At 44.1% G+C, this 16755-nt stretch overlaps 1 protein-coding gene across 11 annotated transcripts in view; it reads left to right on the forward strand.

Annotated features, from left to right (window-relative positions):
- Positions 1-6748, forward strand: part of smg (sterile alpha motif domain containing protein 4 smaug) — a 588244-nt gene extending 581496 nt beyond the window's left edge. For 10 of the 11 annotated variants that reach the window (XM_076210541.1, XM_076210530.1, XM_076210532.1 and 7 more), the window contains 2 exons: positions 960-1284; positions 1721-6748. In XM_076210541.1, the coding sequence (XP_076066656.1) occupies positions 960-1284; positions 1721-2161 (766 nt within the window). In that variant the 3' untranslated portion in view covers positions 2162-6748. The remainder of the gene's footprint in view (positions 1-959; positions 1285-1720) is intronic. The other variant, XM_076210531.1, reaches the window with a different exon arrangement.
- The last annotated feature ends 10007 nt before the right edge of the window (positions 6749-16755 follow it).

The raw sequence follows: 16755 nt of genomic DNA on the forward strand, positions 1-16755 counted from the left end.
TGTGCATGTGGGTGCATTTTGTATGGTGAGGCCATGTAGGCTCTTGTCCTTGCTCAGCTTTGCAGTACTAGATAAGAGATAAAGATTAAGAAGTAGATATTGATCTTGTTTGTCAGGCTAGTAAGGGATATCTTGTTTTGAGAAGGATGATTCATAATGCTTGTGATTCTGGTAAAATATCCTGTCATTGTTTGCATTCAAGATTTGGTTCCAAGTAGTTCTAGGCTTCTGAGGCAGTAACAGTGTAATAGAGGTAGCAGTATTATACAAAAATGTAAAACTAATGACAAAATATAAGATGAGTTTGGATCATCAACTAAGACTAAGGCAGGTATTGATTGAGAAGGCAACAGAATACAACAGTCATATGTAAGTAGTGTGTGAGGATTCTTTCATGTAGTTTGGCAAGTGATTTTATTGATTTTTACCATGTTGGATCATCTGGCATTTGAGTCCTCATGAATATGTAAGGAGTGAGGCTGGATCAATTGCTAGCTGAGAAAAAGGCAGCAAAATCGTAAGTGTAAAATTTTTTCCTTGTAGTGATTATGGAAAACTTTTTTCACTGCTCATAAAGTAGCATTTTGTGAGTATAACTAAACTGATAGTTGTGTATGTATTTGAAGAATCTTTCACACAAATTTATTTGTCATAGTACCTTACAGTTTTCACAAGATTCATTTTAGTTCCTTATTAAGCTTGGTCCATATGGAGACATATTTTTGTAGTCTGTAATGGGTTAGGAAAACTCATTATGATTTGTATCTTCATTTATCTTTAAGCTTTTACTTGTAACAAAAAATTTGATATAATTTTAAGACAATCACATTATTCAACCAATTTGTTACTGAAAGGATAACATGGAAGTTAATAAATTAATCTGATGAGGGAGTTTAATACATAATTGCATAATGTTTTGCAAATCTTCAAGCTAATCTAATCATCTAACAAATTTGTAGGTGGAGTCAACAGTACAGCAGTGACAATGGAAGTCTGCTGGGCGGATCCTTCCGAATGCCAAGGGGGACACAGCGTGCCCATGGGGGTGGCAGCACAGGAGGTGGAGCTGCTCCCCACCTCCCCACCATGCTCATGGGTGGGAGCAAGGGGCTTCACTCGCAGCCACCTCCAACCCTCTTCCACCTCGGAGCCGTCCCAGGTGGACTTGGTGGATTGTTAGGGCAGCGGAATAGTTTGCCTGGCTTGCCATCTGTTGGAATGGGTTTGTTGAGTCCACACACGTTCCTCGCCAAACGCCCATCTCTACAGGAAACACCGTCAGAGGTAAGCAGAAGGCACAGGTCTGAATGAGAGATAGATGTGTGTGTCTTTGTATGTGTTAGTTTTCTGCATGTGTGTTTTATCTGTGCTAGAGTGTGAGTGTGTGTGTGTGTGTGTATGTATGTCTATGGGTGTGTGTGTGTGTGTATGTGTGTGCACATGTGTGTGTATGTGTGTGCACGTGTGTGTGTGTGTGCACATGCATGTGTGTGCGTATGTGTGTATACATGTAGGTGTGTGTGCATGCATGTGTGTGTGTGTGTGCATACTTGCTTGCATGTGTGTGTATTTGCATGCTTATGTGTGTGTACACACTTGCCCTATGGCCCATATGTGTGCATGCATGGAGTTGCGCTCACGCGCGTGTGTGTGCGTATGTGGTGATCTTAGTTTAAGATGGAATAATGTGCCTCCAATACAACATAACTTTCCTTCTTAGCTCCGGCCCCATGTCACCCTGCAGCGGACACGATCGGCACCCTCCCGCCCTCACCAGCTGCCCCTCGCCCATCGCAATCCCACCTCAACCCTCAATCCCCCCACATCACTCAACCCATCCATGGGGGGAGCAGCTGGTTTGCCCCCTCCCGTGGGAACGGCCAGCAGCAACAGCAGCAGCAGTTTGCAGCCTCCCATTGGTAGCAGCAGCAGCAGCAGCAGCAGTAGTGGTGGTGGTGGTGGAGGGGACGTTCACATTCGAAGTGGTGGCAGCTCTTCGCATTTCACGTCTGCGCACTTGGTGGGCGGCAGCAGCAGCAGCAACAGCAGCAGCACCACATCAGGAGTAGCAGCTCTGGGTCCCCAAGACCCGACTGACAACGAGATTACCGATCGGCTGGAATCCCTCTGTCTTTCGGTGACAGAACATGCCTTGGGCTGATTCCGTACCTGAGGCCAACCTTACACAGCATCCTGGGCTGAATCTTTCTTCATTTGGACACAGGGCGTTGTGTCATAAGCATTGAATATTGTATGATAAAACAATACAAGGATTTTAGTTGGATCATGTTGGATTTAATGTTATTACTGTGTGTTTTTAATGCTTGTGCTGCAAAGTGTCTCAACGGTTTGTCCTTGTTTGTCTCCTTGGTTGGATCCTTGGTGTCCTTTGTGTTCTTTGTGTTCTTTGTTGTCTTGTGACATAATGATGAAAGCAGTGCACAGAATAGTCTGAGCTCGTGTCCATCATATGTCAGTACTTGTCTTCTCTACCTGCTCTATGATACCAACCATTATTTACTGTATTATATATATATGATATCTGCATTGTATTGGATAAACACTTGAATAGTATTTATGTCCTTGTATAGGATTCACAACAAGGCAGTGCCTTGCTGCTTCACTAATCCCACGAGTGTCCTTTGGCCTCCAGGCAGTAACCTCCTGCCGTGCCCGTCCCCACATCCCATGCCCATCATCCTTTCCTGCTTTTCTCTCCTCTCTCCCAATCTTTCATATTCTTCATTCCTCCATAGCTTTCACGTGCTCCTTTAGCCTCCATCTCTAGTCTCTAACACTTGATATTAATTCTCCCCCACCCTCCATCAGTTTTGTTTTCTCAAGTTATGGCCATGACAAATTGTAGATATATGGTCTTCCCCCCTCTGTGAAGGGTTCTGTCTTCGGCATTGGAAAGTGTATTGCATATCAAATATTGAGGCAGAAAGGAGCAGATGATGTACTATACTTGTCTAGGTTTAGGCAGATAGTCTAGTAAACATTTTTTTTTTTTTCTAGGCTGAATATATTTGCCATAATTATGTTGTAGATTCGAGATATTTTTAAAATCCCACAGCATCAGATGTTTAGTGTTGTTAGTGCCGTTGCTAAAGCAACAATTGTATGTAAGTTATGACCATTTTATTCACTTTGAAAACGTGACTGGATCACAGCTAATTGCAAACCAGAGTCATAGGAAGACATAGACCTTGAGTGAAAGCTGATGGGTGAACTGCATCCCTGTTCAACTTTATTAAAGATAAGTTTGCTTAAGTTTGAGGGAGATGGAGGTATCTCAGAGAGCTTTGACACTGGCATGGAGGCTGGGTACTTCTTTCCCATGTCAAGCTGTGTACGGTGGATCTGTACATGGCCTTGTCTCTCCTTCGTTTTCTCCACCGGCCCTGTTGTCCCTAGTCTTCACCTTCCTCCATCCTGACTTTGATAACTTTTCATAATCCATTTCCATCTCTCTTCCCCACTGCCTTGCAGTTCCTCTCCCTTGCCCCTCCTTCCCAAATTACCTCTCCTTTGCCTTCTTGATTGTTCTCTATGGCATAGACTATACTAGATTTTAGTTTATATAGTGATTGTCAGATACACAGCTGTTGGATAGCAGACACAACAGCTACTAGATATCAGAAGTCAGCTGTTGAATAGCAGGTATAGAAATTGTCAGGTATATGCAGCTGCAAATAGGAAGAACGAAGCAGATAGTTTGTGTCTGCAAGGTGCTCGGTTGTCCAAACATTCTTCCAACTCTCCTTTACCCGCTCCCTGCTCAGCTCTGTATTGATTGTTTTCCAGTACATTACCTTGAATCCTTTGCCCTCCTGAATACCCACAGGCCTTATGCCCTCACTGATCCTTTAGCCCTTCTCACCAACATTCCTCTATCCTTCATGTGCACAAAATGCTTACTTGAAGCTTTTTGAGTTTTACAGGTTGAATGGCATAAGATAGGTGAAGTAACTGTGGTAGTCAGAGGGAACATAGAATATGTGACGAGAAGAGTTAGGCTTGGTAGTTAGGTTAGGTAACAATGATAGAGTTAGATATGGTGTACCTAGGTTACCCATGTTTAGTTAGGTTGGAATGAATGATTTGAGGTGATTCTCAAAGCTGCCTTTCCCCCAGCATGGGGTCTTGACCTCCCTTCCCCCCCCTCCTCCCCCACCTCATGCTCTTATGTCTTCAACACACCATAATTTTATGTCTCCTAACCTGCAGCAGCATCATCCTAGTCTGCCTATCTGTCTACATGTAAGTTGTAGAGTGGATTGTGTACACAAGAGGCTACATTGCATGACCACACTCCTCAAGGGCAGAGAAGAAGGGCCGCCGAGCAAAGGAAAGTATTAAAGAGTCAGACTTTGTGGGTTAAGGAAATGCAGTTGATTTTTGTGGATTTGATGGTATCTTGAAGATTTTGTTGTATATTTTTCAAATACATTTTGAATTAACAGACAATTATATGAGTATTTTATGTTTGGAATAGCTGAAGCCTTTTTCTTATTTTGGAGTTTTTCTTTTCTAGGATTTATATCTGAATAGATATGAGTACGTATCTGTGAAAATACATAAAAAAAAACATTAATGTAAGGTTATTTAGTCTGCCATTACTAAGTCCACAAAAGCCACAGCATGCCCTAATAGTAAACTGCTGCTGTCATCCCACCACAAAACCCAGTACTGGAACCATCTTTTACCGGTGTGGTAAGGGATTCCGAGTGAACTCTTATCCGTTTAATGGCATGGCAGTTCCGGACACTCTGCTTGATGGTGGTATGCCTAGTCATGGGACGAATTGATCCTTAGGGCACAACATCTTCTCTGTGTCTTATCTCCCTTTCACCTTTGCTTTTTCCACATCCTGCTTTTACCTCATGTCTTCTCTTTCTTTCCCAACTTTTTTTTCAGTCTCGTCTCTTAACATTGCTTTATCTACAAAATGGAGTTTTTTTCTTCAGAACTATGTTCTCGGTGATCTTACACTAATTCGCTCAAAAGACTTATTTTTCATGAAAAAGTAACAGAATCTAATGTCTAAAGGTCTTTCTTGTATAGTAATGTTTTGTTTATATATGATTTGAATATGGATGTATATGTTTGTGTATATGTTTATACATATAAATAGATGTATGTATAAATATTTATATATGTATTTTTTCATCTACTGTGGAATTCCCCACTACTGGGGTTGCCACTCGTACTCTCGTGGAGACAGGTTTCTTAACCCTGGCATGAGGGAAGTAGGTCAACTCTGCCACCAGACAGAGGAACCTATGCTGCTCTTTGCATACCACATACCAGATTTATTCCTGAGAATTCATGAGACTACAGTAACAAGTTTTCTTTACTCAAATCCTAATACTTCTCAATCTGATCTCCGTATCTTTTTTTGGGAAAAAATTATTACCATGTTCCTCTCAAGCCTTCAATGACCTGCACCAAAAGAGCCTTTACTAATGTTATTTTCTATTCTTGTACATACATCACAAGCAGCTGTTTTATTCATCTCCTCAAACACTTCCTCCTCTACTTTCCCTATGCAGTTTGTTTCTTACACCTCTGCTTTGTACCCCATCACTATCCATTTCTTCATACTTTACTTTTTTCTTTATCTCATTTCCTAACTTCTTCCTTTGTATGTACTCTACTCTACACTCTTAACTTGCTGTGTAGTAATTCAGGCACTGGGGTAAAGCAAGGATATTGGTCCCAGCCTCACTCTTCCATTGGAACTATGGAACTATGTTACCATCCTCATAGCCTTGGAAAAGAGTAGAATAGAGGAGGACCCTCTGGAAGGTGGGTAAAACCTATTACTGAAATGTTAGGGAGATACAAACTGTCCAAGTCTTATGAAATCTCCAACATATGGAATTTCATTCCCCTCCCCCCAGCCCAGAGTTGTAGAGTATTCTGTAAGTGTTTAATCCTTGTTCAAAAATGCTTATCCAATCTTTCTCCTTTCCATTCTCAGTCTTTAAACTGCTTCATTGCCTTTCCCACTATTTTTTTTCATATCAGGGTAAGGGAACCTTTCCCACCTTCCTTTTAGTTTTCAGAGCTGCAAGGACTTGCCAGGGAAGGTGACTTTTTTATGGGGAATTTTACAATAGATGAAAAAAATATATGTGTGTTTGTTACATGTAAGTATAGACCCTGTATCAATGGGTAAGGTTGCAAAAAAAAAAAATCCATGATAAACAGTGAAAGACAAAAATTGAATTAGGTTTAGTCATTGAATTAGCATGGGGTCACCAATGTTCACAGTTGTGAGGATGGTCATAGCTTCTAAGTAAAAGACGAAGGAACTAAATTTTGTCACAGTGCTGTTCATGGCTGATCATGCAACAAGATCCAACACAAATTGCATCACCATTGCCAACATTTCCCAGAGCATGCAGGCTCAAATCTACCATATTCTGGCTTCTGCATTACAAGCATAGTTCTTTACATTACACAGACACACACACACACATTTTGTATTCTCTCTCAGCTCTCCCCCTTATTAGGCTGTGTGTGGCTGAATTGAAACTCATTCACCCACCCTTACTATCTTGGGGATGAAGGGTTCTGTTCCCTGTCACACTGCTTGGCATATGTAATATCTTGCAGATTGGATGACCTTCTACATCAAACAACCCTACATTGTGATTGAGACATTAGAAGTACAGATGATTGCTGTGGGAGTAATGGCTATCCTCACAACAATGTGCCCCTCACAAAAAAAAAAAAATAATAATAAAATAGATAAAAAAAGAAGAAAAAAAAATTGGGGTGATAAAATGGGAGCACAAAGTAGTACTGGCTTACAACTACATTGGTGATGAATACAATATGGGGATGATTTGATTCCTTGTCTTCTGCTATAAAAGCTATGAATATTATTCCCACAATCAAGATGAGAGTAAAGCTACTCCATGTGTATATGGGGAAATAGGTTGTTCATTGAAAAAATGCATGTAGAGTATATATACACACAGTATATATATTTTGTGTGTGTGGGTGCATGTTCAAATTATATATTATTTTTTACAAATATTTCCTTCTATAATGGTAATACTGATTACTTTTTCATCAATTTCCTTCCGGTCTCTCATTCTTTGCAATACGCCCAACTTTCAATTAAAAACATCAATTTTTCTTATATTTTTCACTTCTGGTTTATTTCTAATGCCCTTTCTTGTAACTTACGTTTGTCCTATTGTAAGTTTAGCATTTTTTTTTCTTTTTTTTTCTTTTTTTTTCATTTTTCATTTATGTAATTGCTACCACCTTGTTGGTCTTATAAAATTAATATTATTGTATCTTTTGTTCTTTTATTGCCCTTATCATACACAAACCTAAGTGTATATGATTACTGTGTAATGTGATTTCAGGTTCTGCTGCTATCTGACCTTATAAACAAGGCAATGGGTGTCGCAAAAGTGGTCTGGGACATGGATTAATTGTAATATTGTCAACACCAATTTTCCTTCTGTTAATTGTACTATTCCAAACGTCCTTGGATTCTGGACACCAACAAGCATTAAAGAGAGTATCAACATAGAATAGGCCTTGCCACAGAATCAAGTTGCCCTAGATTCAACCACCATACAAAGTACACTGTGAACACATCTAACAATGCCCCACACAAACAATCCGTAGACAATGTAGTATTTGTTCCCTGAGTGACTTAAAAGCCCACCCAGTGGCCATAGCCAGTTACTTGGGAACTGTGACTCTCCTGGAAGAGACCTGGGACAATGGATTGATACTATTATTGACCTTAGAGCAGCATTTCTCAATCTTTTACCCTTGCGTAACCTTTAGAATAGATTGCATGTCTCAAGGAACCCCTGTGCAAAAAAACACATATACCATATGTTTCCCATTTTATTTTCATAATAATAATAGGTTAGATAGGATGATGTCTATATTACATTATTACAATAACCTTTTGCAGAACCTCAGGGTTTCACAGACCCCAGGTTGAGAAATGCTCCCTTAGAGAGCTGATGCTGTTGCTCATAAGAGTTGTCCTTTGACAAGGGTTTGTCCCTCCGTCCTTAAACATGGTAATAGCCTGGGAGAAGAGGCATCACATTTCCACCCAATAGATTAAGTTTCACTGGTTTTTGTATATCTTTACCCACATAAGCTTCTACACAAAAGGTGATGAGATGTACATGAAGAGAGGGTGGCAGCAAGTTGGAAGGAAGTCTTAGAGGAGAGAAGCTGGAGGAAATGGATAGCTTTAGGTATTTGGGGTTACATACATACATATACATACATATACCAAGGCTTTTTCCCCCTTACAAGGGAGGTACCCAAAAAGGAAAAGGGGTTGCAGATAGGAAAAGTTTAAATGTATCTGAGATGAAATGTATGAGAAGGATGAGATCAAGTAGGGATTAAGGTTGGATAGAGTGAGAAATGAGGAGAGCTGGGGTGGAAAGGAGATGGCAGAGGCTGATGAAAGAGTATTGGGATGTTATGGATACATGAGTGATGGGACAGAGAGGGGATTGCTGATTTAATGAAGTGGCTTTGCTGTGGATGTGCTATGTCTTGTGACTGCTTCTGACCCAGGGCAGTGGGTGAGATGCAGGGATGACCTGTCATCCAGGAGGAGCCAAGATTAGAGGGCCTAGTAGCCCCTACCATACTTCTCAGGTATTTCATCTCAAACACATTTAAACTCTTCCTCTGTTATGTTCCATGTTTCTGCCCCATATAGTGCTGTCGGCACAATCACCCCTTCATACAATCTCCTCTTAGCATCCATTCCCAAATGTCTATTTCTCATTCTCAATAATAAGATAAAAATAAATAATCTATCTGGATAGAAACATGCCCACCACCACCACCCCTATACACACATGTATATACCTATCTATCTATATGCCAAGGGTCTCTCCCTTATAATATGGGAGGAAGCCAGCCAAGACATGCACCCAACACCAACCCTTCTACTCCAGTACCCCATGGATTTGTTCCCTCTTATCTTAGCTTCTCATGTATGAAGGGTTATCCCTGTATCCTGTCCACTGCCTGGGTCAGACACAACACATCAACAGCAGGGCCAGCCACTTCATGTACATGACAACCCTCCTTCCCTGTCCCCACTGGTGAGAAGTAGAGGAGATGAGGAGAAATCTCTTGAGGCTGCATCAAATTATCACTCATACACAACCCTTCTCCTCTCATTCTTTCCATGTACCTCAAACTATCCCATTAATCTTACATCAGCTCTATCTACCTGCTCCCTTTCTAACCCCGATCTTCTCCACATCTCATTTCTCACTCTATCCATCCTTGTAACCCTCACCATACTTTTCAGACACTTCATCTTAAACACATTTAAATTTCCTCTGCCTCTCTTAAATTCCAAGTCTCCTCCCCGTACTGTGTCATAGGCACAATCACCTCTTTACATAATCTCTTTGCATCCACTCCACTCCTCCATTTCCTGCTACATGTGACTTTAAATACATTAAATTGTCCACTTCTTGTAATTCCTCTCCTCAAAGACCTCGAACTTACTACCATGGTCTCCCCTTGTGCATCTCATCACCTTCCTTTTACCCACATTTGCATTCAATTTCCGATCATATACCTTCCCAACCTTTGTCACTGTCTCAGACCCTTCTCTGACCCAGCCACAATTGCAATATCGTCCACAAACAACAGCTGGCTCACCTTCCACTTCACTCTAACCATCTCCAATTGCCTGACCATTACCTTCATATTTACCATACCACCCCATCCATGTACATATTGAATGGCCATAGTGACATACCACCATTATATAGATGAAGAGATAATGAAGAAACTCATAGAAACCCTGATACGTGCAAGACTGGAATATGTGTCCCCACACAGAGCGAAGGATATAAGCAAGATTGAAAGAATACAAAGGGCAGCAACCAAACTGATCGCCAGCCTGGCAGATAAATCATATGAGGAAAGACTAATACTGGGTCTACCAACTTTGAAAGGTCAAAGAGAAAGAGGTGACAAGATTACATTATTCAGGTCACTAAAGGGGATAGATTGTACTGATAGAAGAGATCTGATTAAAGATGGGCTTTAAGAGGTCATAGTAGTAAATTAAGACCACATATCAAAAGGATGTGAAGAAAAGTTTTCCATATACATGTATAAATATGTGGAATAGCTTAGGTGATATAGCCCAAGGTCAAACAATACACGAATTCAAATCTAAATATGATAATTGGAAATCAAAGATATAGATCAAGTTGGAACTGTATATGAATTTGAGTCTAGATATGCTAGAAAATTAGAGAACAGGAGACAGGACCCAATGAGCATTGCTCATTTCCTGTATACTGCAATTTGGTAAATACACAGCTATCATCACCTCAAACCACTCACACTCTCCATTTCCAATCCTAACACAAGCTCTACTTCTATCATAAAAAGTTTTGACTGTCCTTAACAACTTTCCCCCCCAATCCCATATTTCTGCAATGCCTCCCACAATGCCTTCCTGTCTACCCGATCATAAGCCTTCTCTAAATCCTTAACCCCTTCCATACGGTGCCACATACGTAGGCGGCATGAGGAGCAAGTGGATACGCGAGGCTGCCATATCGGCGTCTTGATTATATTTATTGTAGTTGCCCCTGCGTAATGACATACTCTCTAAACCAGTGGTTCCCAAACTTTTTTCTGTCATTTCCCCCTGCACCCAGGTCAACTATCCAGATTTCCCCCTTCATGTGCAGCAGGGAAAGAGTAGTTGAAATACACTGTGACTATTTAGTAATTTATTTTTCTATGTACAAATATACTGATAAACAGGCATTCTCTCTCTCTCTCTCTCTCTCTCTCTCTCTCTCTCTCAGACATGAGAAAATCCATCAGAGATTTTTTTTAGTTAGTAGGTAGTTTAATTATTTTCCCCTGGTAGCTTCAAATTTCCTCCCAGGGGGAAATTTCCCCCAGTTTGGGAACCACTGCTCTAAACTGTCTTCATCACATCTTCTATGGTTATCAATATTCACGGGTGAAAGAGAGAACGATCGATATAAGAGGTGACTATACTTTATGATGCGAGTATTATTACGACACACTCTCCCTCTGGAGTAAGTTTGGGCCAAATCGGAGACATGACGGTTTTTGGCCAAATCCGTGGGTCCCCTTTGGTAATTTTGAAGGTCATTTTGGCCAGTTGTCCCAATTGGGTTACCACCTCAGCTACAGGTCGAGGGCCACCAGGGCTCTTGCGGATCGCACTTATATACTGCTCAGGCTAAAAGTACGGGCGCCAACACGCGGAAATGAGAGGAGAAAATTACACAAACATAAACAAATTTGGCTGGTCGCCACAACCTCGCCCTTGGGTCCAGGTTCCCCACGTCTACCTCGCTGTGCCCTGTGGACGACTCTCTCCCTCTGGAGTAAGTTTGGGCTAAATCGGAGACATGACGGTTTTTGTCCAAATCCGTGGGTTAACCCCTTTGGTAATTTTGAGGGTCATTTTGGCCACTTATCACGATTGGGTCACCACCTTAGCTACAGGTCAAGGGCCACCAGGGCTCTTGCGGATCGCACTTAGATACTGCTCAGGCTAAAAGTACGGGCGCCAACAGGCGGAAATGAGAGGGGAAAATTACACACAAATTTGGCTGGTCGCCACAACCTCGCCCTTCGGTCCAGGTTCCCCACGTCTACCTCGCTGTGCCCTGTGGACGACTCTCTCCCTCTGGAGTAAGTTTGGGCCAAATCGGAGACATGACGGTTTTTGTCCCCTTTGGTAATTTTGAGGGTCATTTTGGCCACTTGTCCCGATTGGGTCACCACCTTAGCTACAGGTCGAGGGCCACCAGGGCTCTTGCGGATCGCACTTAGATACTGCTCAGGCTAAAAGTACGGGCGCCAACAGGCGGAAATGAGAGGGGAAAATTACACAAACACACACAAATTTAGCTGGTCGCCACTACCTCGCCCTTGGGTCCAGGTTCCCCACGTGTACCTCGCTGTGCCCTGTGGACGACTCTCTCCCTCTGGAGTAAGTTTGGGCCAAATCGGAGACATGACGGTTTTTGTCCAAATCTGTGGTAATTTTGAGTCATTTTGGCCACTTGTCCCGATTGGGTCACCACCTCAGCTACAGGTCGAGGGCAATCAGGGCTCTTGCGGATCGCACTTAGATATTGCTCAGGCTAAAAGTACGGGCGCCAACAGGCGGAAATGAGAGGGGAAAATTACACAAACACAAACAAATTTGGCTGGTCGCCACAACCTCGCCCTTGGGTCCAGGTTCCCCACGTGTACCTCGCTGTGCCCTGTGGACGACTCTCTCCCTCTGGAGTAAGTTTGGGCCAAATCGGAGACATGACGGTTTTTGTCCAGATCCATGGGTTAACCCTTTGGTAATTTTGAGGGTCATTTTGGCCACTTGTCCCGATTGGGTCACCACCTCAGCTACAGGTCGAGGGCCACCAGGGCTCTTGCGGATCGCACTTAGATACTGCTCAGGCTAAAAGTACGGGCGCACACAGGCGGAAATGAGAGGGGAAAATTACACAAACACAAACAAATTTGGCTGGTCGCCACAACCTCGCCCTTGGGTCCAGGTTCCCCACGTCTACCTCGCTGTGCCCTGTGGACGACTCTCTCCCTCTGGAGTAAGTTTGGGCCAAATCGGAGACATGACGGTTTTTGTCCAAATCCGTGGGTCCCTTTGGTAATTTTGAGGGTCATTTTGGCCACTTGTCCCGATTGGGTCACCACCTCAGCTACAGGTCGAGGGCCACCAGGGCTCTTGCGAATCGCACTTAGATACTGCTCAAGCTAAAAGTACGGGCGCCAACAGGCGGAAATGAGAGGGGGAAATTACACAAACACAAAAGAATTTCGCTGGTCGCCACAACCTCGCCCTTGGGTCCAGGTTCCCCACGTGTACCTCGCTGTGCCCTGTGGACGACTCTCTCCCTCTGGAGTAAGTTTGGGCCAAATCGGAGACATGACGGTTTTTGTCCAAATCCGTGGGTTCCCTTTGGTAATTTTGAGGGTCATTTTGGCCACTTGTCCCGATTGGGTCACCACCTTAGCTACAGGTCGAGGGCAATCAGGGATCTTGCGGATCGCACTTAGATATTGCTCAGGCTAAAAGTACGGGCGCCAATAGGCGGAAATGAGAGGGGGAAATTACACAAACACAAACAAATTTGGCTGGTCGCCACAACCTCGTCCTTGGGTCCAGGTTCCCCACGTCTACCTCGCTGTGCCCTGTGGACGACTCTCTCCCTCTGGAGTAAGTTTGGGCCAAATCGGAGACATGACGGTTTTTGTCCAAATCCGTGGTAATTTTGAGGGTCATTTTGGCCACTTGTCCCGATTGGGTCACCACCTTAGCTACAGGTCGAGGGCCATCAGGGCTCTTGCGAATCGCACTTAGATACTGCTCAGGCTAAAAGTACGGGCGCCAACAGGCGGAAATGTGAGGGGAAAATTACGCAAACACAAACAAATTTGGCTGGTCGTGAGGGGAAAATAACGGTTTTGGGCCAAATCCCTTTGGTAATTTTGAGGGTCATTTTGACCACTTGTCCCGATTGGGTCACCACCTCAGCTACAGGTCGAGGGCCACCAGGGCTCTTGCGGATCGCACTTAGATACTGCTCAGACTAAAAGTACGGGCGCCAACAGGCGGAAATGAGAGGGGAAAATTATACACACACACACAAATTTGGCTGGTCGCCACAACCTCGCCCTTGGGTCCAGGTTCCCCACGTGTACCTCGCTGTGCCCTGTGGACGACTCTCTCCCTCTGGAGTAAGTTTGGGCCAAATCGGAGACATGACGGTTTTTGGCCAAATCTGTGGATAATTTTGAGGGTCATTTTGGCCACTTATCACGATTGGGTCACCACCTCAGCTACAGGTCGAGGGCCACCAGGGCTCTTGCGGATCGCACTCAGATACTGCTCAGATTAAAAGTATGGGCGCCAACAGGCGGAAATGAGAGGGGAAAATTACACACAAATTTGGCTAGTCGCCACAACCTCGCCCTTGGGTCCAGGTTCTCCACGTGTACCTCGCTTTGCCCTGTGGACGACTCTCTCCCTCTGGAGTAAGTTTGGGCCAAATCGGAGACATGACGGTTTTTGTCCAAATCCGTGGGTTAACCCCTTTGGTAATTTTGAGGGTCATTTTGGCCACTTGTCCCGATTGGGTCACCACCTCAGCTACAGGTCGAGGGCCACCAGGGCTCTTGCGGATCGCACTTAGATACTGCTCAGGCTAAAAGTACGGGCGCCAACAGGCGGAAATGAGAGGGGACAATTACACACAAATTTGGCTGGTCGCCACAACCTCGCCCTTGGGTCCAGGTTCCCCACGTCTACCTCTCTGTGCCCTGTAGACGACTCTCTCCCTCTGGAGTAAGTTTGGGCCAAATCGGAGACATGACGGTTGGTAATTTTGAGGGTTATTTTGGCCACTTGTCCCGATTGGGTCACCACCTCAGCTACAGGTCAAGGGCCACCAGGGCTCTTGCGGATCGCACTTAGATACTGCTCAGATTAAAAGCGAGGTAGATGTGGTAGGATGAGGTGGATGGATGGGGTGAAGGGGGCTTTGGGGAAGAGGGGAATGTCTGTTGAAGAAGGAAGGGAGAGGACGGAAGACAGAGGTGAGTGGAGAATGGTTGTATATGGATGATGTTGTGATTGCATGAGGAGGAATGGGCGGGGGGTGGGGTAGTATGTGCGAGTAAATTTTGACGCAGCCCGAAGGGATTTCTCCCCGTCCTCTCCTTATATGCAAGGGGGGACGGAGAGGGGGGGTCGCCGATTAAATGAAGCGGCCTTGCTGTGGATGTGCTGTGTCTTGCGACACTGCTTCTGACCCAGGGCGGTGGGCAGGGTGCAGGGATGACCCGTCATCCAGGAGGTGCTCAGATGAGAGGGAGGGTGGGAGGGGTGTGGAGTGTATTTAGGGATGAAATGGGTGGGAGTGTTTTTATGCCTTTCCCTTTTTGGCTACCTCCCTTGGAAGGGGGAAAAAGCCTTGGTATATGTATGTATGTATGTATGTAGATGTGGGGAACCTGGACCCAGGGGCGAGGTTGTGGCGACCAACCAAATTTGTTTGTGTTTGTGTAATTTTCCCCTCTCATTTCCGCCTGTTGGCGCCCGTACTTTTAGCCTGAGCAGTATCTAAGTGCGATCCGCAAGAGCCCTGGTGGCCCTCGACCTGTAGCTGAGGTGGTGACCCAATCGGGACAAGTGGCCCAAACTTACTCCAGAGGGAGAGAGTCGTCCACAGGGCACAGAGAGGTAGACGTGGGGAACCTGGACCCAAGGGCGAGGTTGTGGCGGCCAGCCAAATTTGTTTGTGTTTGTGTAATTTTCCCCTCTCATTTCCGCCTGTTGGCGCCCGTACTTTTAGCCTGAGCAGTATCTAAGTGCGATCCGCAAGAGCCCTGGTGGCCCTCGACCTGTAGCTGAGGTGGTGACCCAATTGGGACAAGTGGCCAAAATGACCTTCAAAATTACCAAAGGGTTCCACGGATTTGGCCAAAAACCGTCATGTCTCCGATTTGGCCCAAACTTACTCCAGAGGGAGAGAGTGTCGTAATAATACTCGCATCATAAAGTATAGTCACCGCTTATATCGATCGTTCTCTCTTTCACCCGTGAATATTGATAACCATAAAAATGTGATGAAGACAGTTTAGAGCAGTGGTTCCCAAACTGGGGGAAATTTGAAGCTACCAGGGGGAAATAATTAAACTACCTACTAACTAAAAAAAATCTGATGGATTTTCTCATGTTTGAGAGAGAGAGAGAGAGAGAGAGAATGCCTGTTTATCAGTATATTTGTACATTTGTAAAATAAATTAGTAAATAGTCATAGTGTATTTCAACTACTCTTTCCCTGCTACACATGAAGGGGGAAATCTGGATAGTTGACCTGGGTGCAGGGGGAAACGACAGAAAAAAGTTTGAGAACCACTGGTTTAGAGAGAATGTCATTACGCAGGGGCAACTACAATAAATATAATCAAGACGCCGATATGGCAGCCTCGCGTATCCACTTGCTCCTCATGCCGCCTACGTATGCGGCACCGTATGGAAGGAGTTAAGGGCCCAAAAAACATCCATACCTTTTTCTACAAACCTCTCGCAAACCTGCCTTACCACAAAAATCTGATCCACAGTTCCTCTCATCAATTATTGCCCGTTCCTCAACTAATCCTCTCAGTTAACATCCTCCTATATGCCTTTCCTACTATCCTCAACAAACTGATCCCTCTAAAACTACTACATTCACATGTCCCCTTTTCCTTTGTAAAGTGGAACTATACATGCACCTCCAGTCTTTTGGCATGCTCCTCTCCGTTAGACATACTTTAAACAACCTCGCTAGCCAACCTGCTATAACTACTTCCCTTCTTCAGACACACTGCATGACACCCATCCAACCCAGCTCTCATAATTTTCAAAGCTCCTTGTACCTCATCTTTTCCTATACATCTTCTTTTCCTCTCCGATCACAATCATTTTCTTAGCTCCTCCCACTGCCAGTCAATCCTTCCCTATCCTCCTCCACATTCAACAACTCTCTAAAATACTTCACCCATCTTCCCCTTACCGCCTTCACTTCCATCAACATGTCCATTTGCACCTTTTAACCTTTTCTCTCTACCTAACTCACCCCTCCTCATTATCTTCACTTCCTTCTCAAGCATATTTTGATTAATTTCAAAATTTGCTGTCATACTCCTACTCCA

The sequence above is a fragment of the Oratosquilla oratoria genome, chromosome 27, assembly GCF_046742065.1.
Source record: "Oratosquilla oratoria isolate Oo_2021 chromosome 27, ASM4674206v1, whole genome shotgun sequence".
Taxonomy (NCBI): domain Eukaryota; kingdom Metazoa; phylum Arthropoda; class Malacostraca; order Stomatopoda; family Squillidae; genus Oratosquilla; species Oratosquilla oratoria.